We start from the raw sequence: 25,960 nt of genomic DNA on the forward strand, positions 1-25,960 counted from the left end.
AAAAAAAAAAAAAAAAAAAAAAAAACGAAAACCAAGAGTAAGTAACTAAGATCTTCTCCTTTAAAAATATACTTTAACAAGTATCAGTATGTATCTGTGAACCAAAGCACATGGAGGGAGGGAGGGAGGGAGGAAGGAAAACTTAACCCTAAACCACTCACAACTCAAAACATATTATTGGTGAGGGTGTGGCCGAAATGTACAAGTTAAAGAATTAAGGCAGTTTTAAATATAATTCTTATGGGGTCATACCACCTAAGAGCCAAACAAAACAAAATAACCCATTTAGTAAAAATTATGCCACAAGGCTCTTGATATGCAATTTATCTTTCAGAGTTATTTCAGGAAGAATGGCCCCAATTAGCTATCATTAAAAATAGAGAGGGGTACAGTTTGTAGGCCTATTATAACACAAATTCAGAGAAATGTGCTAGTTATCTCTGGGTGAGGACAAAGAAGGAACTGTTTTCCCAAAAGAAAGTGTCATGTGCAATTAGCACAACTGACATCACTTACTTCTGATGCAAAATGCAAGCGGCTCTCAAGCTCTTGCTCTGAATTGCAGCATGTGAACTTCTTGTTTGTAATCAGCTTAAAGGTACACTGAGCACCTGGAGTACCTCTGGATAATATTTACGCCAATTTCTTCAAGCCATCAGTCAAAACCTGATTAGAAATCCTGGCAGATCAAGTTCAGAGCCTCCAAAATTATTGGTTCTCAGAAGCTAGAAAATGTCCAAAATCCCTTTTGATTTCTCTGGGCTCATGAAAAAAAAGTAAGTACTATAATTTACCACTTACGTTCTTTTAAAAAGCACTTAATTTTACAATAGACAAAACAGGCATACGTTCAAAATTTTAAAGGCACAAAAAACTTACCCATTTTTCTGTGCAATGAGATTAAGCACTGAACTAATTTACAGACTTCAAATACTTATTCCTGTTTCATGAGATTACATTATTGTCTCAAGAGGATTACAAGCTTCCCAAGGGCAGGGATCAAGATCAGTGTTCTCTATCACTCACACCTAGCCTAGTGAGGACTATGTGCATACGGCTTAATAAACATTGGTTGAATCTGCCACCAGATTAGAAGCCTAAACTAAGGTTTTACAGTTGAATTGCAGAATCTTTATACTGGGCTTTTAAAGAGCTCATGTGAAAATAATCTGAGGCACTAAATTATGATTAAAAAAGTGAAAGCTTGGCTAAATAAGCAACATGAAACCCTGTCAATCCCAAACAATAAATACACTTAACTTTCGAATCTCTGCTAACTAAGCAACTACATATTTTATTATTATGGGAGGTTTTGACTTTTACATGTTAAATTGTGTTTTGATGTTCCAAGGCAAACAAACAAACAAACAAACAAACCCACAGTATTTTAAATGATATTAAGGTAAGCAACATACTCTCCACATTTCCTTCACCACATGTCAAAGAAAACAGAAAGGGGAAAAATGATAAAACTTAAGTTTAAGATGAAGCTGAAATGCTTTAGGACTAATTACATCACAAGGAACAAAACAAGGAGGATTTTATCCAGTTCTTTAATTCTAACACTATGAAAAGATTTTACCTGAGACTTTGAACTTTGCTATTCAGGTTAGCCCGATTTACTTTAATTCTCCCAACATCAATTTTTTAAAATCTTTATTTACATTTATACCTCAAGAGTCTAGCAGAGAGCAATAAGAAAAATAAGTTGTGCACGTCATTTTTCTGAGAGTTTAAAAATTTTTTTTTCCCCCTCAGAGCTTTTTTAAGTTCAGTGATACGGAATTGGAACAAATCCTCACAATTTCTTATTTGTTTCGGAATACTATAGTGCAACAAACAAAGCAAGAGTTGTCATTGTTAACAAGAATAAAAAATGTGACTCTAAACATAAAGCTCTGAGAAATACCATTTCAAAACACCTCACCGAATAAAACATTTTTTTTTAAAGTTACCTAAAACAGAGCATCTGGTTGCTTAATGAAAATTAAAACAGCAGGCCTTAGTGGGTACTTACCTCCACCATACATGACAGCCAACATGATGGAAGATATCCATGACACTTCACTGGTGGTGGCATTGAATATACCTTCAATTTCTTTGAAGAACACAGTAATAGATTTGGGAAACGCATAGGAGAAGCCGATGGAAATGAAAGCTCCAACTACCACTGCCCATCCCCAGCCTCCATCTGGGGGGGTGTATCCAACTGGACCTCCAACTGCCGGTGGCATTTTAAGTGTAGATAAATCCCAAAATGCAGTTCAAATCCAAATATCTAAATGATACAAAATTTAAATAAAATGTCAGCAATAAAACACTCCCACCTAGCATTCCCAACAACAAAGCACCCTTTACAACTAGCCCTCAAGTAACTGAACTATTTTTCAATGTTACTTGGCCAATATACATTATCTTCTAAGGACGTTATCAGAAAAAGAGACTTCAGAGACATGATATTGTCCACATTTTTTAGTAGCTTAAAGGAAAACAGCTCCTCACCATTTAAGAAACCATAACTGAAACAAATCCGTTTCAATAAACGTAGCCTTTGTATTTCAAATAAGCCTTCTTGTCTTAGCAGTTAATATAATTCCTCAAATTACTAATAACTAAATAAGTAAATAAATGTCTTATTTGACTATCTGCTTGCAAAATTCACATAACACATACCCTACAAAAGTTTCAGGTTTTAATACAGGCTTTATAAGTTTTTCCCTTTTCCCATGTATTCTACAATACTGACTTATTAATATGCTGACTTAAAAGTAATAGGAAGGAGGTACCTGACTCACTAGATATGCAGCAATTTGCAAAATAAAAGATCATTCTGAACACATAAGAATTTCATTTAATGACCTGGAAAATTATTTCAGAAAAGTTTCCTTTTATCTAACTTCCTTGGTTAAACTCCTAAACAACGCAACTAAATCAATACAGTTGAACTCACAAGTTGAACTATAATGTCAAAAGATGGTAGTTTCAAATCAAAGATTATCTATCCCGTTTTCTTGAAGCCACCTAGTACTAATGAATAGCAAGGTTAGAAAATGAAACTTCCTGTTAGATTATGAACAGGGAGAAGACGGGAATGTTTGTTTGATAGTAGCCTTACCTATTTTCTCATGACGGTGTCCTTTAATTTATTCAAAGCCAACTTCCACCCTATACTATAACTCATCCTACAACAGTATGTTAGCATGTCCATTTCAAATTATCTCCACTCAGACTGTATTATACAATAAAATACAGGTCACAGATGACAAACTCACTCTTGGCTACAGCATTCTTCAGTCTAAAACACAAATCCTAATTTCATAGTGTAGGAGTCATCTCCTAAATACTGTTCCTTCCAATCCATCTGAACACTTCAAATATGATTTAAGACACTGGACATTGTAGGGGTGGGAAGAAGACAGTCCCAAAGGGAAGTTTCCCTAAAGGCAAGGATATAGGTTTCATCACTTCTACTCAACATTGTACTAAAGTTTCCAGTCAGTTTGTGCAGGCAAGAAAAAGAAATAAAAGGCATAAAGACTAGAAAGGAAGACGTAAAGCTGTCTTCATTCACAGAAGACATAATTGTCTATGTAGGTAATTCTAAAGAATATACAAAAAAAGGTACTAGAACTAAAAATGAACTAGATCTCAGGACACAAGACCAATAAATAGAAATCAACTCTATAAGCCAGCAAAGAACAATCAGAATTTGAAATTAAAAAAAAAACTGAACAAAACATTTACAACAGGCCCAAAAAACTGAACAGGGATAAATCTGATGTGTAAGATGTGTACACTGAAAACTACAAAATATTACTGAGAAATTAAACAACTAAATAGATAACCCACCCCTATGATTTGAAAAAATCAAAATTTAGGCAAAGATTTCTGAAGGCACATGGCACCATGTTAATTAAAAAGTTTCTAAATTGGGGTTTCCCTGGTGGCGCAATGGTTAAGAACCCACCTGCCAAGGTAGGAAACACGGGCTCGAGCCCTGGTCCTGGAAGATCCCGCATGCTGCAGAGCGACTAAGCCCGTGCGCCACAACTACTGAGCCTGTGCTCTAGAGCGTGTGCGCCACAACTACTGAAGCCCACGTGCCTAGAGCCCTGCTCTGCAACAAGAGAAGCCACCGCAATGAGAAGCCCACGCACTGCAATGAAGAGTAGCCCCCGCTCGCCGCAACTAGAGAAAGCCTGCGTGCAACAACAAAGACCCAACACAGCCACACACACACACAAAAAGTTTATAAATTGAATTTCAAGCTACAGATTGGGAGAAAGTATATACAAATCATATATCCAAGAAAAGATATGTCCAGAATATGAAAAGAACTTTTATGGCTTAAGAGCAAAAAGACAAACAACACAATTAAAAAATGTGCAAAAGATTTGAAAAGATACTTTACCTAAGAAGTACATGAAAAAATGCTAAAAATTGTTATTCGTTTGTGAAATATAAATTAAAATCCTAATAGAGATACTAATATATCTCTATTAGAATGACCAAATTTCAGACTGATAATACCAACACTTGGTAAGGACATGAAGCAAATGGAGCTCCTGTATTGCTGGTGGTAAATCAAAATGATACAGCCAAGTTGGAAAACATTTTGGCAGCTCCTTATGAAGTTAAATATATATTTAACACGTGACCCGGTCATTTCTAGGTATTATCCAAGAGAAATGAAAATACAGATCTTCACAAAGACGTATATAAGAATTCTCTAGTAGCTTTATTCATAATGGCCCAAACTGAAAACCCAAATGTCCATAAACAAATGAATGGATAAACAAATCATGGTATAGCCATACAATGGAACATTACTCAGCAATAAAAAGGATCCAACTACCAACACATGCAAGAACATGGATAAATCACAAATGCATTATGTTAAGTGAAAAAAAGCTAGACATGAGCCTACATTAAGTTCTAGGAAAGGCAAAATTATAGTACTAGAAAACAGACTGGAGGTTGGGGAGAGGAGGTTGACTGCAAAGGGGTTTCAAGAGAACTTGATTTTGGTCATGGAAATGCTCTATTATTATGGTTGTGGCAGTAATTATTCATCGAATTGCACATCTTAAATTGGCACATTTTATTGTATGTGAATCATACCTCAATACAGCTGATCAAAACAAAAAATATAATCAAGGACAGTGTCAAGGAGGATAAACTCTGGTGGCACAGGGAGATAATACAGAAGGAAAAGAAGATGGCAGGCAAATTCCTCTGTCTTGCCTATCTGGATGGTTAAAAGAAAGAATAGGAAAAGGAAGAGGACAAAGAAGAGGAGAGAAGACTCTCTTCTGAGAATTCACAACTACAGGCCTGTGTGAGCTTATGCTTGGCACGGGAACATCTGTGGGAAACCTCCATTGTTCTTCCAGAGATATATATGTTTGATTTTGCAAGCAAAGATTTCCCACAGACAAAGCTCTGCCAAGTATAAGCTGACAATCTAAATTTTCAAAACACACCAAGAATCAATTAATCATGAGTGAAGTAAAACTAATCCAACGCAGCCAGAACTATAGACATTGGATATGGATACTTAAAATGATTAAAAGCATGAAACAAGGCATTAAATGAAAACACACACACACACAAAATACTATAAAAAGACTAGTTAATTTGAAACAGAACTTCTAGAAATGAAAAGTATATTCAACAAAATTAATAGGTTAACCAGCAGACGGAACATAGCTGGGAAGAAACACAATGAACTGGAGGATGAGTTTGAAGAAAATAAAATTCAGGGAGACCTTTATTCTGAAGCTAGGAGAAAGGTTTAGAAACATGGAGTTTAGAATGGGAGGATATGGCAAACATCTAATGGGACTTTGGAAGAAGAGAACAGAGAAAGTAGGGAAGAGAATTTTCAAGAGTTAATGGCTAAGTATATTTCAGACTTGATGAATAATATGAACTACAGTTTAAGGAAATCTAACAAGCCAGAGAAAAATCTTAAAAAAACACTATTGAGAAAACACAGATTATAAAACTAACAGATAATCACACCAACAAAACAGAATTCTCATCAATTTTGAAAAACTCTCAGCCACCATATATTCAAATATTGATACTTCACCATTCCCTCTTTCCACTCCTCTGAGACTCCAACTGAATGTGGGTTGTCCAGATGGAATAAGGTCCTGCCTTTTCCAATATTTCTGCTTAACTCCTGTCACGAGACTCTTTCTCTCTGGGACTATGTATTCTGGAATGTTCCCTCCTTTGGGGGCCCCAGAGATTTTTACAGCCTGTGGCAGTGAACCACAGTAAGAACTGGGATAAATGAGAGGTATACTTTCCTGTGTAGTGGATCTAAGGGCTTTTGGATAAAGCAAATTAGAAAAGGAGAAGCAGAAGACCTCAGGCCTCTATTCTCAGGAGAGATGATGTTTAGTTAAGGGTATCTGAATCTGAGAATCTGGAGAATAATTCCATTAAAAATATAACCCAGTTGAAAGAGTAAAGACCTCATCCTAGGGCATTTCACTTACCTATGATACAGGTGGGACAAAAATATTTACATGTTGAAGCTTCCTTAAATTTCTACTGGAATGAATATAAATAAAAGCTATTTAACAGCTCAGTTCTGCTGAAGGAAACAATCTGGATGCTAAAATTATGTTAAACAGAATGGCTCCGGGCATTAATTTTGAGTTTTTCCTTCATCTAATTATGAAAAAAGAGAAAAGCACTTGAAAATTTTCAACCAAAGAACCACTAAAAAGATTACTTTGCCTCAGAATGTTCGTACACACGGAGAGAGACACCCACACACAGACGGTAGAGCTGCTTAACACATCAAGCTCTGACTCCAACGGCTAATACGTGCTGGACGTGATTAAACTTTGAGCTTCGCTGCCAGCTATGATTTGTCCCAGTTAGTTACAGCAGTTACAAGTTTTAGTCTCTAAGACTTGCCTCATCAAGTTAATAATACCTTATTCCATAGTATAAAACTTAAGATTTAAAACTTCAAGAAGCTTTAAAAAGATTCATTAGGAAATAAAAAGTATAAGAAACAAGAGTATCCAAATTTCAAAAGAACACTTCAAAAAACCAGACGTGGATTCAACACAGTTCTGCCACCATCCAACAAATGGCTGTCCTTCCTAACTTAAAAATTCTGATGGTACCTAACAGAAAGTATGTAATATCATTATCTAAACACACTATTTTCTTTTAAACTGACCAAATCTCAGCTATAAACAAAAGGGTTCATTCAGAAAGTAAATTATGTGAGCAGGCCCCCTGGCAGAGTATTCAGAGCCCCACTGAGAAGAAGGAATACTCAAGTCCAGAGGCTAAAAGAGATTAAAGTTTAATATTTTAAACCTTACGATGTGCACAGTAGCCTTCCTATTAGCTTAGCTATTATTTTATGACTCTCTAGTATTTGCCTGAAAGCGACAGGAAGATTTTTTAAAAAAGTGATAGGGTATATACGTCAATGCTACTCTCTTAGACCCAGCTTCCCCTTCCCACCCTGTGTCCTCAAATCCGTTCTCTCTCTGCGTCTTTATTCCTGTCCTCCCACTAGGTTCATCAGTACCGTTTTTTTAGATTCCATATATGTGCGTTAGCATATGGTATTTGTTTTTCTCTTTCTGACTTACTTCACTCTGTATAACAGACTCTAAGTCCATCCACCTTATTACAGATAAGTCAATTTCGTTCCTTTTTATGGCTGAGTAATATTCCATTGTATATATGTGCCACATCTTTATCCATTCATCTGTCAACCACGGGGCCCAGCCGCTCCGCGGCACACAGGATCCTCCCGGGCCGAGGCACGAACCCACGTTCCCTGCATCGGCAGGCAGACTCCCAACCACCGCGCCACCAGGGAAGCCCTAGTTTTTTAAGGAAGCTCCATACTGTTCTCCATAGTGGCTGTATCAATTTGCATTCCCACCAACAGTGCAGGAGGGTTCCCTTTTCTCCATACCCTCTCCAGCATTTATTGTTTCTAGATTTTTTGATGATGGCCATTCTGACCAGTGTGAGATGATACCTCATTGTAGTTTTGATTTGCATTTCTCTAATGATTAGTGATGTTGAGCATCTTTTCATGTGTTTGTTGGCAATCTGTATGTCTACTTTGAAGAAATGTCTGTTTAGGTCTTCCGCCAATTTTTGGATTGGGTTGTTTGGTTTTTTGATATTGGGCTGCATGAGCTGCTTGTATATTTTGGAGATTAATCCTTTGTCAGTTGCTTTGTTTGCAAATATTTTCTCCCATTCTGAGGGTTGTCTTTTGGTCTTGTTTATGGTTTCCTTTGCTGTGCAAAAGCTTTTAAGTTTCATTAGTTCCCATTTGTTTATTTTTTATTTCCATTACTCTAGGAGGTGGGTCAAAAAGGATCTTGTGGTGATTTATGTCATAGTGTTGTGCCTATGTTTTCCTCTAAGAGTTTGATAATGTCTGGCCTTACATGTAGGTCTTTAATCCATTTTGAGTTTATTTCTGTGTATGGTGTTAGGGAGTGTTCTAATTTCATTCTTTTACATGTAGCTGTCCAGTTTTCCCAGCACCACTTGTTGAAGAGGCTATCTTTTCTCCATTGTATATTCTTGCCTCCTTTGTCACTACCAAATGTAAAATAGATAGCTAGTCGGAGCTGCTGCATAGCACAGGGAGATCAGCTTGGTGCTTTGTGACCTAGAGGGCTGGGACAGGGAGGGTGGCAGGGAGGCTCAAGAGGGAGGGGATATGGGGATATACTGTATACATATAGCTAATTCACTTTGTTGTACAGCAGAAACTAACACAACACTGTAAAGCAATTATACTCCAATAAAGGTATTTTTTTGAAAAAGAATTAAAGGAGGTACAGTGCCTGTCAAAAAAAAAAGTGATAAAGAACAATGGGAAACAATAAATAACCCTAACTTTTCTTAACAATGATGGTGGTGACAAGAACCACCTTCTAGATTTTCTGATTTCTCTCCTTTTCTCATAAGTATCGGAATTGTGCAAGTAAACATCTGGAAAACCAAAGTTGAGCTCCCTACCCCACATGCTCTGCCCCTACTCCAGAATAGTTGGAAATAGTATTCATCATGTTCTCTATACTTTTCTCCATCAACATTTAAAACAAAGCCACTGTCATTTCCTAAAATGACAATGGCCAGTATGTGAACTTAAAAGAAGCAGAAAGCATCTAAAGTCAATTATCTGAAAAGAATTTGTTACTAAGTGTAGACCAGTTTTAGGTTTCAAATTCACATGGAGGAAATTCCCTGGTGGCGCAGTGGTTAGGAATCCACCTGCCAATGCAGGGGACACAGGTTCGAGCCTTGTTCCGGGAATATCCCACATGCCCCGGAGCAACTAAACCCGTGCGCCACAACTACTGAGCCTGCGCTCTAGAGCTCACGTGCCACAACTACTGAGCCCGTGAGCCAAAATTACTGAAGCCCACGCACCTAGAGCCCATGCTCTGTAACAGAGAAGCCACCCGCAATAAGCCTGCGCACCACAACGAAGAGTAGTCCCCGGTCGCCGCAACTAGAGAATGCCCGAGCACAGCAATGAAGACCCAATGCAGCCAAAAATAAATAAATAAATTTTAAAAAACCTCACATGGACACATTCAAATCCAGAAAGGCTGATTTACTGAAGCTATTGGTGCTGAAGCAGCTAATTTACTGCTCTTTATAACTGGCCTTAGTCCAGCTTCATGGCTTTCAGAACCACTTACCCCAAGGTAAATCACATGATTCAAGGTCTAGGAAAATTCCTTCTTTTGCCTTCTTTTCCATTTTGAAATTGAATAAAATGAAGAAAACAAAAAACAAATTAAAAAATCCACAAACAAGCAGAAGGTACTAATGAAAATGAGACAGGAGGGAAGGTGGCAGGGCACAACCTTTTTTTTTTTGCTGTAAGATCTAAGTTTCCTGACCAAGGATCAAACCTGGGTACTGGCAGTGAAAGCCCTGAGTCCTAACCACTAGACCACCAGGGAATTCCCAGGGCACAACTTTTAAAAGAATGTCATAGCCATTCAGGACAAAAACTGATTAGGCCCAAGATGGCAGAAGATTCAACTTCCAGTGGGCCTGGAGCATCATTATACCTCACTGTAACACATTAGCACATGCTACATGACACACCCACAGGCACCATGACAGTTCCAAGGCCGACCATAAAAGGCCAAAAAATGGGCAGTGGCTCAATTCCTGGGAATCCCTGCCCCTTCCCACCCAAATAATTGGAATAATCAATCCTCCCACTGGTTAGCCTATGACATTACCCAGTCCATAAAAACTAACAACCCCATAACCCAGGGCTGCTCTCACCTTCTGAGATGGCCCACGTTCTGTGGAATGTGTTGTAGAGTGCATATCTCCCAGGGCTGCTCTTGCCTTTTGAGATGGACCACATTCTGTCTATGGAATGTGTGTCTCCCAGGGCTTCTCACCTTCTGAGATGGCCCACACTCTGTCTACGGAGTGTGTATCTCCTTAAATAAATCTGCTTTCCTACTTAGTTCTGGAGCAGAGCCTCTTGCCTGCCTGCTTGTGTCCTTCCAAGCATTCTATATTTAATAAATCTACTTCTTGCCTATCGCTTTGCCTCTCGCTGAATTCCTTCTGCACTGAAACATAAAAAACCTCAGCTTCATTAAGTCCTGGGACCAGGTGCGTGGTTTCAGTTGAGAGACTGTGGATTTGAGTACCCTCCTGAGCCAGAGCTTGTGGGTTCAAGTTCCAGCTGAGAGGTACGATCGGGTTCGAGTCCCAATCTGAGGTGTGCAGTTTCCGAAGGAGAAATATAACTACTCTAACTGGTTAGGCAAACACTCGGCAGTTTTGAAATGCATGATTCTGATCAAATGGCGTACGAAGAACTTAAAGAAATGTAAACTTGGAGTAAAAAAAAAAAAACAAAAAAAAATCACCTATTGTTGCACATATGGGTTATTATTATTATTATTTTGCGGTACGCGGGCCTCTCACTGTTGTGGCCTCTCCCGTTGCAGAGCACAGGCTCCAGACGCGCAGGCTCAGCAGCCATGGCTCACGGGCCCAGCCGCTCCGCGGCATGTGGGATCTTCCCGGACCAGGGCACGAACCCGTGTCACCTGCATCGGCAGGCGGACTCTCAAGCACTGCGCCACCAGGGAAGCCCTACTTTTTTTTTCTTCTATAAAAACTACCACGGTGGGGATTCCCTGGTGGCGAAGCGGTTGGGAGTCCGCCTGCCGATGCAGGGGTATGCGGGTTCGTGACCCGGTCCGGGAAGATCCCATATGCCGCGGAGCAGATGGGCCCGTGAGCCATGGCCGCTGGGCCGGCACGTTCGGAGCCTGTGCTCCGCAGGAGGACCACATACTGCAAAAAAAAAAAAAAAAAAAAAAAAAAAAAAAAACTACCATGGTGGGACTTCCTGGGCAGTCCAGTGGTTAAGATATTGCCTACCAATGTGGGGGTGTGTGGGTTCAATCCCTGGTCAGCGAGCAAAAATCCCACATGCCTCACGGTCAGAAAACAAAACATAAAACGGAAGCAATATTGTAACAAATTCAATAAAGACTTTAAAAATGGTCCACATCAAAAAAAACAAAAAAAAGCTACTGCGGTGAACTAGAAATTTAGGACAGATTTTTAGATATGGAATTTCTGCAAAATTCAAAGGCTTTTGATTCATACTGTAAAAAATAAAAAGAGCCTATTTTTCCTCTTTCATTGTATTTTGTGGCAAAAACACTTTAAACTAAGAATCATACCGATATTCAGAACTCTGAGAACAGTGTATGTCAACAATGGTAAGGTTTATTTTAATACAGACAATAACATTACATTTTTTTCTACATTAAAAAGCAGCTAATAGGGCTTCCCTGGTGGCGCAGTGGTTGAGAGTCTGCCTGCTGATACAGGGGACACGGGTTTGTGCCCCGGTCCGGGAAGATCCCACATGCCGCAGAGCGGCTGGGCCCGTGAGCCACGGCCGCTGGGCCTGCGCGTCCGGCGCCTGTGCTCCATAATGGGAGAGGCCACAACAGTGAGAGGGCAGCATACCGCAAAAAAAAAAAAAAAAAAGCAGCTAATACTCCAATATAACAAGTCTGTGGATTATTTAGGTCTAAGCATTAATTAAAATCCTTGGGTAAAAGGTGGACACCTAGTCAAAGAAGTGGTAAATTCATTTTTACTTTTCACTGCAAATCCCTAACTTCCAGGGCACTATCCCACCTCAGTGTGTGTGGTTAGGCACTTAGGCTACCCTCAAAGTCACACAACAGAGAAGCTAAAGTACTGTACCTCTGTAATAGATTTTAGGAAATAGTAGCATAATTAACTAAAACAAAAACCATGAGATCAAGTTAGTTTAAGTGCTCTTTAACACTGGGGCTTACATATGGGGATAAGGAGGCACATGAAGATGTCCAAAGATTAGAAAATAACTTCTATGGGGGAATTCCCTGGTGGTCCAGTGGTTAGGACTAGGTGCTTTCACTGTTATGGCCCAGGTTCAATCCCCGGTCGGGGAACTAAGATCCCACAAGCCATGCTGTGCGGCCTAAACAGACAAACAAACAAACAAACAAAGTTGTTTGCTCATTAAAAAAAAGTAACTTCTATGGATATTTCAAAGCTTTTTTTAAAAATTGGAGTATAGTTGCTTTATCAAAGCTTTAAGAAGTTAGTAGAACCAATTCTTTATTACATCAGACACAACTAAAATGTATACTTACAAGAGGCACCAATGCTTTAGGATACCTTAGTGTTAAAGATCAATTCAGAAACTAACAAAAGCAAAAACAGTATAATTTTCTTCCAAATCCACATACTGATGTGACACAAGCATTTAGTAATTTGCAAAAATGAAATTATTTTTTCATTAACTGACAATACCATAATTATAAATTTATCTAATGCTAAGATTCTGTTCCAGCCCCCAATATCACTATTGTTTTTCTGAATATACCTTGCCACATGGAATTAATCCCCTCCATGACATTTTAACTCAATGATTCTTGGGTAGGATTCTGAAAACTCTAAGATAATAAGTTGCATATTTGTTTCTTCCTTTGTAAGTAACTATTCCCTAATTAGCTTAGGTGTGTGCTTTTAGATCATGAATTAAGGACAGAGGCTATTGTTTCAACAACAATAACAACAAGCTAGGGAATTCCCTGACAGTCCATTGGCTAGGACCCCACGCTTTCACTGCAGTGGGCCGGGGTTCAATCCCTGGTCAGGAACTATGATCCCACAAGCTGTGCGGGGAGGCCAAAAAAAAGTAACAACCAACTAACCCCTCCCCCATGACCAAATGTTAGGATTCAAAGAATCTGACTCTCCCAGTTTTTGAGAAGTGTGGAAAAATATGAAACCAGAAAAAAACCTCCAGTGATGTTAAGCTTTCTGGAACTCTAAGAAACACAGGCAGAAAGGTATTTTGTTTTGTTTTGCTTAAATAAAAGAAAAAAAATTATGGAATACAACTTTCGGCACAGAACTTATCTGATCAGTATCACTTTCTGAGTTATTACTACACCAGCAGATTTTGCCTTCTTTAATGCTTTCATTTTTGCCTGAATCTAGCAGATTAAAAAACTAGCTATTGTCCATGTTGAGACCAAGTCCTGTTCCCTTTCACATGTTAATTTATTTCTTGCTTGGGAAAGAGTTTCCAAATGTAAAACCATTTCAAATTTATATAAAACATAAGAATGTGAGCAGTAGTGAATGAAGAAAGGGAAGTTGGAGGCTATGTCCTCCAAAAGCAGGTTTTCCTTGGCAGAATTCCAGGCTGTATTTTGGAATACCTGTATATGTTGTTTTCTACAGCAATGCAAATATATATTCAACAAATCAAGAGCAAAGTGGGCCATTTCAATTTATTAATATATGACCTACCATTTCAATTCATTAATATATGACCTATCCTCTTCCAAAATCTAAAGAAGAAATATAATAGGCTTAATTAAAATTACAAATAGATGTGATATCAAAACTGTGTCACTTATGTTACTCTGAATATAAATCAATACTTGAATATAACTGGTGGTATTTCAGTTAGAATCTACTTCACTACCTATTCTGAAGCTTAATGGAGAGATTTACAATTCATTAAAAGGCAAACAACAAAGAAAGCTTTTCCTTTTCTTGCAAAAGGCTAAGTTGAACTCAGAAAAAATTAACACTATACTTAGTTTCACATGAAAAACTTTTAAGTTTTGAAGACTAGAGGCAACATAGTAATATGCTGACATTTCATTTCAAAGCTTAATTCTCCTCCTAAAAGTTTCAAACCATATTTTTAAATATATATTTTTTCATCCCTTTCTAGTAATTTCTTATACACATAATTGTTTAATAAATATCCTTTGAATGAGCCTGAACTTCATTATTATGCTACCTTTGACCCTCATTATCTCAAAGCACTAAGTTGTTTTGTTTTCTTGTTTGTTTTATTAGTAACAGACAAACCACAAAAGAGTAAGTATTAAAACTGAGTACTGTTTGTCTGGCATTAAAGCATTATCCACCATTCTCAAATGTTTACTTGCAAAGCTTTTTAAGAATAGAGACTAAAGATATACCAAAAAGAAGTCGGCATTATTACCTCAAAATATACTGTAATTAAACTTAAATAGCCTTTTTAATTGCTGACTATATAAATCTGTGTTCACGTTAAGATAATAATCAGTTCCTTTATTAGAAATACATAAGTTTCAGGGGCTTCCCTGGTGGCGCAGTGCTTGAGAATCCGCCTGCCAATGCAGGGGACACGGGTTCGAGCCCTGGTCCGGGAAGATCCCACATACCATGGAGCAAATAAGCCCCTGCGCCACTACTGAGCCTGTGCGCTCTAGAGCCCATAAGCCACAACTACCAAGCTCACACTCCTAGAGCCCTTGCTCTGCAACAAGAGAAGCCACCGCAATGAGAAGCTCGCACTCGGCAACGAAGAGTAGCCCCCGCTCGCCCCAACTAGAGAAAAAGCCTGCGCGCAGCATCCAATAAATAAATAAATAAACAAATAAATTTATATATCTATATAAAAAATATGTAAGTTTCAAATGAATGTTTTACTTTCCTGGAAACAGGTAATTTGTTAAACCACTCCTCTTCCCTCTACTACATCAAGTAAGTAGTTCTCTAGCTAATACAGTAAATACAAATAACATCATTACACAATCACAATAGATAATAAGTGTAATAATAATAGTAAGTGTATTTCTAACCTACAGAGTAGGTATTTCAAACCTGAGATTCATCAACATCTTTAGGGGTTCCTCCAGTTGAGCAAAATAAAGGCCTGAATCTAATATAGTGAGCTGCTGAAGACAAGATTTGAAGCAATTTTAAGCACATTTGCTGAAGCACCCAAAAGAGGGCAAGAAAATCCAAGTCAATGACGACATGCTTTATCCTATTTAAGTTACGGCCCTTAAAATAGAACTCCTTTGGAAACAGTAATTTTAAACATACACTTCCTAAATACAAGGGAAAATTATTCTGCCTTAATTTGTGAAAATCATTTTACTCTCCCTTAGCATATACACAAGCATTTTGTTCCCTCTCATTTGTGAGGTCAGAATTTATGATTTAGTACATAAAAGTCAAGGGCCAAAAAATTTACATAACTGTGACATCATGAGTTGTGTGCTGTGTTGCATCACAGGTTCTAGCTAACTTTACTCTCACAGAGGAACAGAACTACAGGAGTTAGGAGCAGCAGTTCTTAGCTTTTTTGGTGCCACAGATTCCTTTAGCAGTGTGATAAAACCTATGAAGCCTTTATCAGAATGTTTTTAAATGTATACAAAGGTATTATTGTCAAAACATTTAAAATTGGATATAATGTGATTTTTAAAGTACGAAATTAGATAAGATCTAGCAGTGGGTCTAATAACCACAGTAATTTCAAAGTAGTGATGAATTTGAACAATTTCAAGATAGCTGCAGCCGCTGTATCATGACACGAAAATATGTGATTTCCATTGGTGACAAAGTCACAGGTACTGCCAATACTACTATGGTTTGTTGCCTGCATTCATAGTTGAAAAATTCTAAATTTTACTTAGAGGTTAATGAAAAGATGTAATTTTTTCCCCAACCAAGTTCACAGACTCCCTGAATTCCATCCAACATGGAGCATCAATCTGCAGATCCCAGGTTAAAATCTCTGATTGGGGAACAGAAGAGAAAGTTAATAAAGTAAAAACTTAGCTTTCATTCTCAAAAGCTCAATAAGGCAATTTACAAAAGCTCTGTTAAGCTCTATTATTATCCAAGATAGTTTAACACACCAGAACTGTACCATCAGGCCTTCACTCAATAGTCTTCCGAAGATTTATATAAGAGCAAAATCACAGGGAAGAAATATTTTTCAACAAATAATCAAATATGCAGCTTACAATGCCTGTATATTTTGAGGAATTTCTCCTTTATATGAAGGCTAAGTCATTGTAATCAAATCGGATTCAACATTATGAGTAGTTGTGATCAGCAATAGGGGAGTGTGGACAACCAAAGGAGCTGGATCCTACTGTTTCTGCATAAAAGGTCAGTAGCAGTCTTCAATGGCTTAGCCCATGCAGCCAGTCACACTGTCCTGGATGTGAACTCATGTAGCTATTGTGTATACTGGGGTCCCAGGAGAGAAATCACCATTTCTATAAGATCATTATTGCTCTTTTAATCACTTGTCTGCAAGACACTATGGCTCAAACAGGTCACCTACACTAGTCTTCCTGCCATAAATCCATTATAAAATGGATCCTACAACCAAAAACAGAGAGGGAGAAAGAGGTGGGGGGAAGGAGAAGGGGAAGGGAAAGGGGAAGAGGAGGAAGAGGAGGGAGAAGAGGGAGAGGTAAAAGAAAAAAATTAGAGGAAAAAAGCATGGAGAAAAATTTGTCAGGGCAAATTAAAGGATGAGTCACATACAACTTAAAAGGCCACTGTACCAATCTAATAATGACAGCAGCCTAAATTAGGTAGCAGTAATAAGAATGAAAAAGGGGAGTAAATGGGGTGGGAAGGAGTGGACACGAGACACCAAAGGGGAGAAGGGGCTGGCACTTAATTGCATTTGGTAGAGTGGGGGCCCACTGGAGAACTATTAAAATGACTCAGATTTTAAGTTTGGCTACCTGGAGTAGTCAATCCCTGTCCTCAAGGAATTTAAAATCTGTAATCTGGTTACAGCTAGAGATTTAGATTTGGTTAGGGAGTGATTCTACCAGAAATTCCCCCAAAGCTATGGGAACAGATAAGCTCTTCAAGAAAGAACAAAGACCAAAAGAATCCCTACCAATTTAAGAACAGAAATTCTAAATATCCCAAATACTAAAAGCTATTCGAAACATTAACATCAAGTGCTAAAAAACAACCTAACAAAATATGTACTGGCTTTTTAAAGAGGATGTACCTTGTTACATTGAAATACATTTCTCCACAAAGAAAGTGTTGTGATCATATATGATATTGTATTAAAGCACACAAACTTTTAACTTGTCCTTCCTATTCCAACTACCTCTCTTTTATAGAGGTATTCTAGCTCATCAATTACGAAGGAATGTTAGAATTAAAGGCACAATTAAATTATTGCCACTTGCAAACCACTAATGAAATAACGGAACTAGGCCATCAATATAGCAGAATGAGGGACAACCAAACATCATATGCCTCCTGATGGAAAAATACACACCACCACCTATGAATTATATTTGCCCTCTCCACCACACCATGCCTCCTCTCAGAAATCCAACCTCAATCTATCTACAAATTTACAGAAAATACGAGGGATAGGAGAACATGTTAAACCTATATACCAGAGGGACATTCAACAAAATCCAGAATGAGGGAAACTGCAGAAAAAATAACCCGGTTCCATCAACAAATAACTTATGAGGAAAATAAGAGAGAAAAGGGGAACCTGTAGTTTAAAAGACATACCAACCAAATGTAATTTGGATCCCAATCAAACAGACCACTTACTTTGAAACAATTTAGGAAAATTTGAATACTGCCTGGTTATTTGGTGATGTTAATGCTTAAAGGTGGGATAATGGTATTGTGGTTATGGTTTTTTAAGTCATATCTTCTAGAGATACACTGAAATATTTACAGATGAAATGCATATCTATGTTTTGCTTCACAATAATCCAGTAGGGGGCAGCAGGGAGTAAGTAGGAGTATAGATGAAACAGTAATGGCTGTTTGAAACTTCAATTGGGTTTGAAACTTTCCATAATCAATTATTTAGAAGGGAAAAAAATTACTATCAATAACAGCAAAAACACAGAAAGGACAAAGATGGATTTCAGTCTTGTTTCCAACCCTTACAAGTTGAACAGCCCTGGGCTAGTCACACAACCTCTTAATGTCCACATTGGTTAAATGGAGAAAAATAATAAACTCATTTGCTCAAGCTAGAAACCTGGGAGCTATTTTTAACTTCTCTGGCTTCCCCTATCTCCCACATCTGGTCTATCACTGAATCCTATCTGTTCCCCTCTCTCTTCCATCTTCCCACTACTGTCCATCTTGTCCATCACTGTGGTCTCACAAAACTCCAACAGCCTCCCTCCAACCTGTTCTCCACTTTGAATCCAGAGTGATATTCCTAAAATTCAAAATCTGATCATGCTATTCCCAGCCCCATTTAAAACCATTAAACTGCTTCATTTAGCTTCAAGACCGAAGCACTTCCTTAAGTTTTTTTTTACCTAGTCCCTTCCCTATTTCCTTAAGATGACTAATAAGGCCTTTCATTATCTGATATTGTCTACTTCCATCTTTCTCCATTCTCTCTGCTCCCTCTTCATGCTTTAGCTTTGGTGAAATTCTATACGTTTTTCTAATGTACCCTGTACTGATTGTAGCTTTAGTACTCATGTCTGTAATGCTCTTTCCACTATCACTCCCTGGCCTAGCTAGCTCCTATTCATCCTTCAATTCTCGGGTTAAATAGCATTTCCTCGGAGAGGCCTACCTTTGCTTCTATACTAAATTGGGAGTTTTCTCACACCTACATAATACAGTATTTGTTCCCAAAGGAACCTGTACTTCCTCGATCATATACTCAATACTTGTTTGTAAAGAGTACTTGTTCTGGTAATTATACATTTGTTTTCCAGTTACACCATAAACTCTGGGAGTGACAGGGCTAGAACTTGTTCATTGCTGAATCCTAGCTCTCTCTGAATCCTAGTGCCTGGCACCCAATAATAAATCAAATCAAACCTTGTCCTCTAACAAAATGAGATTGGCCATGTAGGCATTTACAGGGACCTAAATCCTGCATAGGCATGCATATTATGAAGTGGATGTAAAATATAGTGGGAATGAAGGACGTAAGAAGTTAGGAAGTTATTATTCAAAATAACTGTTTTTTGGCATGAGATAATTCATATCTACATTTATAATTTTAGAGAACGCACAGGAGCGCCGAACTCACTAAATGGGAGTCAAAAGACACATCATCTCCACCCAACCATTAAAAAGTTTTCAGAACTAAGATGAGAAGTCACTTACCCTCTCCAACCTTAGCTTCCTAATCTATAAAATAAGGGAAACTGACTAGCTGGTCATTAACATCTTTTCCAGAGTTATATGCATTAATATTTAAAAGGCTAAAAATATGTAAACTATTGAAACACTGATCAGTTGGTTCATCCTATGGTGGCATGATCCTTTTTCCTTTTTAATCTGCTTAGGTATGCTATAGCCTATTATGTTAACCTTACAACTAAACCTTTGAACCTATTCAGCTATAAAGAACTCAGGTAATGCTCCCCAGACCATTAACTTGCATTTTTAACAAGGATCACTGCAATCCAATGAAAGAACAGCATCTATCTAATCCCTGAATTACTGAAGTGCAACTTTTGTTTAATACTTACCCAATACTTGTTTTAAGGGCTAGATTTCTTAAATTCTTTATTATATCTATGGCAATTTGAAGGCAAAATTATACCCTACGGTATAAAAGTCGGATTTATAGGTATACTTAGTGCCTAACTAAAAAACTACACTAAAATACATACTCTCTGCATCACCTCACTGGTCTGGTAGCTGACATCAAAACTGCTTATTAATGGCTAATTCCTACTTACACTCTTTCAAACTCTCACACAATTCAGAGTTCACCCTATCACTACATTCCTCTAGTAACTATACCCACATTTGTTTTATCAGGGCACTGAAGTGTACACATTTTATTTCGAAACCAGAATAATTTTTGAAAAAAAAATTCAAAACTAGTTCTGACAAATAAAGTAGCTTGTCAACATTTTACTGTTATCAGTAGATGCCTAGTTTGTAAGCAAACTGGAAACTCGACTAAAGTAGTAACGTTTGTTTTGGGGGGAGTAATGTTTTTTTTTTGATTAAGATTAATTACAAACTAGTTTTGGCAACTAACTGCTTGTCGCACCAAATAAGTCATGACAAATAAATGAAATGTTAAAACGCACGTGGAAAAAGAGGATGTATTTGGAACAAAAAGCGTGGATCAGACCAAGCGTAACGCTATGCTTCAGATTCCTCCCGACAGGGCCGCCTTAAAGCCCCAGAGCGAGGGCGCTGCGGCGGACGTTCTGTAGCTACAGGTTGAATGACAAAGAGTTCCCGTCAGCACCACTCCGGGCGTCTGCCAGTTGCAACGTCCCCTCCTCAAAGTCCTCTCAGACACTGCAGTCACGCCTAGGCTGCGGGGACTGCAGCTCCCTCAGGCCACTACCGCCAAGTCGCCAGGTGGGACAAGGATTGGCTGGCCGAGGAGGTTGGGGCGGGCGTGCCACGAGTCCAAAATAACTCCCGCCCCGAGTACCGGGAGAAAGCCGCCAGCAGTCTGGAGGCACCACGTGAATCGGCCTCACGTCGATCCTTTCCCAGATCAAAAGCATCTCCGGAGCAGCCTACTTAACACTAGAGGAGAAGCGACTTCCCCAAGGTCACCGTTACCTCGACCCCACTCCTCGACCAGGCCGGTGGCCCGCACCTGACAACGGGGCTGCAGCTCTGCTGGGAAAAGCGCTGTCCCCAGTGCCTCAGGGTCTCCTTCACCAACGCTGCGCTCCGAGGCCACGTGGCTGCTGCGGCCAAGATGCCCCCGCCCGGCCGCCCCCCCCACCCCGGAGACCCAAGCTCCCTCCGACCCAGCCGAGGAAGCAAGGGCACCGCGGGGTCCCGGCCGAACGTGCGGCCGCCAGTTACCAACTAACCGTTATGCGCGGCTCGCGGCGCCGAGCGTGAACGTGACGCCGCGGCGCGGCTGGAGTCCCGCAGGGCCCAGGGTCCAGGTAGCGTCTTTCACCGGCTGCCTAGTCTGCTCGCCCGGGAACCCACGCGACCGAGTAGTCACGTCGCAGCTCGCCAGCACTTTGTCGGGCCGGGCCAGCGAGGCTGCTTTATAACTGGCCGGGGCCGGAGCATGCGCACAGGGGGCGGAGTCGGCCCTCCCGGCCACCGCCCCCTCCCCCCTACACTCACACCCGAACCGCAACTCGCGCCTCCACAGCTCTCAGGCGCGCGCCTGCTCACTCTCGCGCGCGCGCTGGCGCCCCCTCCCCGCCACGTGACCGGCGGCCCGACAGGACCCGAAAGCTGCGCCCCGCTATGCAACGCCGACCGCGTTGCCGCACTGCTGTGGGGGACTCGCCTTTTCGGCCAGCCGTCGGAGGACCTCGGGGTGACCTACTCGCATCTGGGACACCAACGTCGATCTCGCCCTCAGTCTCTGCCAGAGAAAAGGGGAAAACCGATAAGGACGGATGGGGCGTGTCCCCCGGCTCCTGACTCAGGTGTGGGGGGGAGATGGGCGCGCGGTAGAGCGGGGAAGTGACTGGAAGTGGGAGGCTGGGCGGGGTTTGAGTGGACGCGGGTGTACCTCGACCCGGGAAGAGGCCGAGGGCTAGAGGTTAAGAGCGTGGGCTGTGGGCTCGCTGCTTGAGTTCTGTGACCTCGGGGAAGTCACTGAAACCCTCAGGACCTGTTTCCTGCTCCCTAAAATGGCAACAGTAGTAGAAGCGACCTCAGAAGGGCTTTTGGTGGTTTTGAGAGAATTTATGGAACCTTCTTCCTCCAGAGCCTGGTCTGTAGCATTTGGTGAATGGTGGGTATAAAGGCAGAAGTTGGGAGAGAAGAGCACGTCTGACGGTGGCGACACTGGTCCCAAGGGAGGATCTGTGTGTCGGAAATATGAAGAAATGAGACTGCAGAGAGGCCAACTTTTTATGGACGCTGAGGATTTGGGACAAAATATAATTATAGCTCACAATTCTGAAGGGCCGATTGTATTCTTAGCAGTTCACCTGAACTGTCCTCACAACCCTATGGTGGTGTTGAAGTGATCAAATTAAATAATCCTGGAGTGCTTCTGATGTCTCCGAGGAATTTCTTTTGAGAAATGCCAAGAATGTACGAATCAAGGCCCCTGCCTTACAAATTTTGGGGGAGGGTGAGTCAGGTAGAAATCCACCAACATTGACAAGTACTTGAAGCCTGCCCTAACCCTGCCCTCCTCTCCTCCCCTCCCCCTCTCCTTACTTAATTCCCTCCACAACCCTGTGAGGTTGGCCTTCAGCTTTTTGTTTTGCAAGTGAGGGACCTAGACTGTGATGGAGTGGGGACTGAAGGATAAAATTCTGAATGCTTCTGTGTGCTTTCTTCCTCTCTCCCACTCTGACTCTGTTTCACACAACAAAAAGCTTTCAGTAACAGTTCAGCACATTAGAAGACACGTATGGAATCTATAGCCAAGTACTGCTTATAAGCAGTAATCGATTTTTACCTTTGATAAATGCAGAGAAAATAATAAATGCAGAGAAGGAAGGCTCTTCAGGTGTTTCGGGTGGTCGGGATTTAGAACAGCAGTGCTTCAGGACTGTTAGGGTAGTAGCAGCATTCAGGGTAGATGGTAGGAGAGTTGAATTAGGGAGACAAACTAGGACTGGTTCAGAGGTGAACTATCAGGACCTGAACAATGGAATGTAGTGGTAAGTAGTAGAATAAGATGATTCCCAGGAAACCTCAAAAGAAGGCTTATAGAGGAGCATAGTGTGGTAGATTAACGATATGGACCCAGGATCAGATCTGAATTCCAACTTTGATACTTGGCACTTAACTAGCTCCTTGTCCCTAGGCAAATCATTTTACCTCTCTGACCCTCCCTCATTTTCTGCTCTGTAAAACAAGGACACTACCTTCCCCGTAGAGTTGTTATGATAATAAAGTCAGTATTTACTTTAGTGTCTGGCATATAGTAAGCACTAAATAAATGTATAACCATGGAAAACCATGAAATTGAATCTTAAAGATTAACTCTAAAGTTCCCTCACTTGGTCCTAACAGTGTAGTCACAGGATCATACTTAGTGTTGTATTGTAGTTTTGTATTCCTTTTCCTGAAGCTATCCACCAAAATTATATATACCTCAAGCCCCATAAAATCTGGATCTGCTCCTAGTAGGATCTGTAGTGTTGTGAAGAGAACATAGGCTTTGGAATCAGACTTGTTCCCATAACTTATTATCCCTGTTACTTTAGGCAGTTAATTCACTGACCTATTCTGGCCTCAGTTTTCTTACCAGATAAGTTGAAGGTAATATCTACCAGCCTGAGCTGTTGTGAGTCAAATAAGATAGTATTCGCAAAAGCAGTGAAACTTGGAAAGTGCTCTACAAATGTTTATGAATTAATATTGGTATAATTTGTCCATAAAGTATATGAGGCAAAGATCAGAAGCATCCCCAAGGTGGGACTTCCCTGGCTGTCCAGTGGTTAAGACTCCGCACTTCCAATGCAGGGGACGCAGGTTCGATCCCTGGTTGGGGAGCAAAGGTCCCACATGCTGCGCGGCCAAAAAATAAATAAAGGAAACAAAGTAAAAGATTAAAAAAAAGCAACTCCAGGGTTCTTAGCTGAAAAAGTAGAAACGGCGTGGGTGAGCTGGCAAAAATAATGAAATGACACAGGTAAAATTTTTGCTTTTCTGCTAGGTTTTCTTCCTGATTAATCCATGAGACACTGAAGAGGTAAACTAGTAAGCATAAGATCAGAAATTTAGAGCTGAGAGGAGGTTGAAGATCATCTAGCATAACCCCCTACATTTTACAGAAAGCGAAATTAAGGTCTGGGGAAGCTAAAAGGCTTTTCTAAGGCCACCCATCTAATAAGTGGCATGATCGGAAGAACCAGATCTCTAGGCTCCAGGTTCTTAGAGTTCCAAGCAGTCTTTAAGATAAAAGTGTTTCAAAAAAAAAAAAAAAAAAGTGTTTCATCATGGGGTCTTTCAAAATCAGAGAAGGTATGGTGCTCTCTAGTGGCTTTTGCCTTCATCACAACATTTTCTAGGTACACTTTTCTATTTTAAAGGTTGATAGGCTGTTTGCAAGCTTGTTAGTAAGTGAGCAAAACTTCTGAAGATTTCAAGGTAAGAGTTATAACTTCAGAAATTAGTAATGAGATGAGACATGCAAATGCAAAATTTGAAAGTTCATAACAACTAGTTACTATTCAAGTTGAGAAAGTTACTCAATTGCTTTATCTGGAAAAGGAGAATAATAAAATTACCGTGTATTTTCTCTGGAATTCAACTGTGTACTTCATTTACATTCCCCCAGTTATTCCATCATTTCTGTGACGTAGGAAATAACAGGAAAGGATTCTTTTAAAACACAATAATACTTAATAGATTAAGAACATTCCCCCCATTTAACATTTATAGCAATTTAATTGGGAATGTGGAAAATGAAAATTTCAGAACAGTCCATATGGGGAATAGGTAACAAGAATATTCCTTTTTGACCTATTTATCCTCTAATTCAGTTTGTTTTCAGCCAAACTGCATAAGGCTCTCCTTATGGCAGTCCAGTTCCCATACCCTTATTCCATTCAGTGGTTTGATATGGCTTTTGTCTCCTGCTTCTTGTCTCTGCCAGCACAGGCTAGTTTTGGCCTATGCTGTTTGTAACCTACATCACTGTTTAGGACCTTCGCTAGCAAGCATTCCTTTTAGGCATGGTCCTACATATTTGCCAGCCTGTCTACTTCCTTGACCCCGGCTAACCCTGAGCTTGCCCCTTCCTTCTTTTTTTCCTCTCTCTTCCTTTCTTCCTTCCTTCTTCCCTCCCTCCCTCCCTCCCTTGCTGTCTTTAGTATTCTAGGCAGGTGGGCTGAGGGTGGGGGAATAACAGTAACAATAAATTGATGATGGCTAAGATTTAGGGAATATTTAGTGTATGCCAGGCATCGATCTAAGCTTTTTACACATATTAACTCATTGACTCCTCATAAAAATGCTATGGACTAGGTACTATTTTTTTTAATTATTTTTTAAAATATTTATTTGAAAAAAAAAAAAAAAATTTATTTGACTGTGCCAGGTCTTAGTTGTGGCACGTGGGATATTTTAGTTGCGGCATGTGGGATCTTTAGTTGCGGCATGGGGGATCTGGTTCCCTGACCAGGGATCAAACCCGGGCTGCCTGCATTGGGAGTGCAGAGTCTTAGCCACTGGACCACCAGGGAAGTCTCTGGGCTAGGTACTAATATAATCCCTATTTTACAGACAGATACAATTACAGAGGTAACACACAGAGATGTTAAGTAACTGCCCCAAAGTCACATAATCAGCATTGTCTGGAATTAACAGGAAGTAGTCATTATTTAGTTTTCAGTATAAATATGAGTAGAAATTGTCATTTGTAACTGATAATACCATAGGAGACTAATCAATAGACTTTGAAGGCCATCCTAGGAAGACCATGTTCTAGGTTGCATCTACCCCTGGTAAAGCTAAACAGTCATTACAAAAACTGTTGGCCAGGGCTTTCCTGGTGATGCATTGGTTAAGAATCCATCTGCCAATGCAGGGGACGTGGGTTCGAGCCCTGGTTCGGGAAGATCCCACATGCCACGGAGCAACTAAGCCCATGTGCCACAACTACTGAGCCTGTGCTTTAGAGCCCACAAGC

The 25,960-nt window shown here is 40.0% G+C and overlaps 1 protein-coding gene and 1 long non-coding RNA gene across 3 annotated transcripts in view; one reads left to right on the top strand and one right to left on the bottom strand.

The window, feature by feature from the left end:
- Positions 1–21,367, bottom strand: part of LOC112413040 (monocarboxylate transporter 1) — a 34,777-nt gene extending 13,410 nt beyond the window's left edge. The window contains exons 1-2 of one of the 2 annotated variants that reach the window (XM_024764878.1): positions 21,210–21,367; positions 2,018–2,278 (exon numbers count right to left, since the gene is read on the bottom strand). In XM_024764878.1, the coding sequence (XP_024620646.1) occupies positions 2,018–2,234 (217 nt within the window). In that variant the 5' untranslated portion in view covers positions 2,235–2,278; positions 21,210–21,367. Of the gene's footprint in view, positions 1–516; positions 644–2,017; positions 2,279–21,209 lie in introns of those variants that run through there. The other variant, XM_024764879.1, reaches the window with a different exon arrangement.
- A 123-nt stretch (positions 21,368–21,490) lies between these two features.
- On the top strand, positions 21,491–22,362 carry LOC112413077 (uncharacterized). The gene is made up of 2 exons (XR_003005893.1): positions 21,491–21,788; positions 22,073–22,362. It is a non-coding gene; the product is annotated as an uncharacterized LOC112413077 (long non-coding RNA).
- The last annotated feature ends 3,598 nt before the right edge of the window (positions 22,363–25,960 follow it).

This window comes from Neophocaena asiaeorientalis, unplaced genomic scaffold, assembly GCF_003031525.2.
Source record: "Neophocaena asiaeorientalis asiaeorientalis breed wild unplaced genomic scaffold, Neophocaena_asiaeorientalis_V1.1 scaffold62, whole genome shotgun sequence".
NCBI classification, from domain to species: Eukaryota; Metazoa; Chordata; class Mammalia; order Artiodactyla; family Phocoenidae; genus Neophocaena; species Neophocaena asiaeorientalis.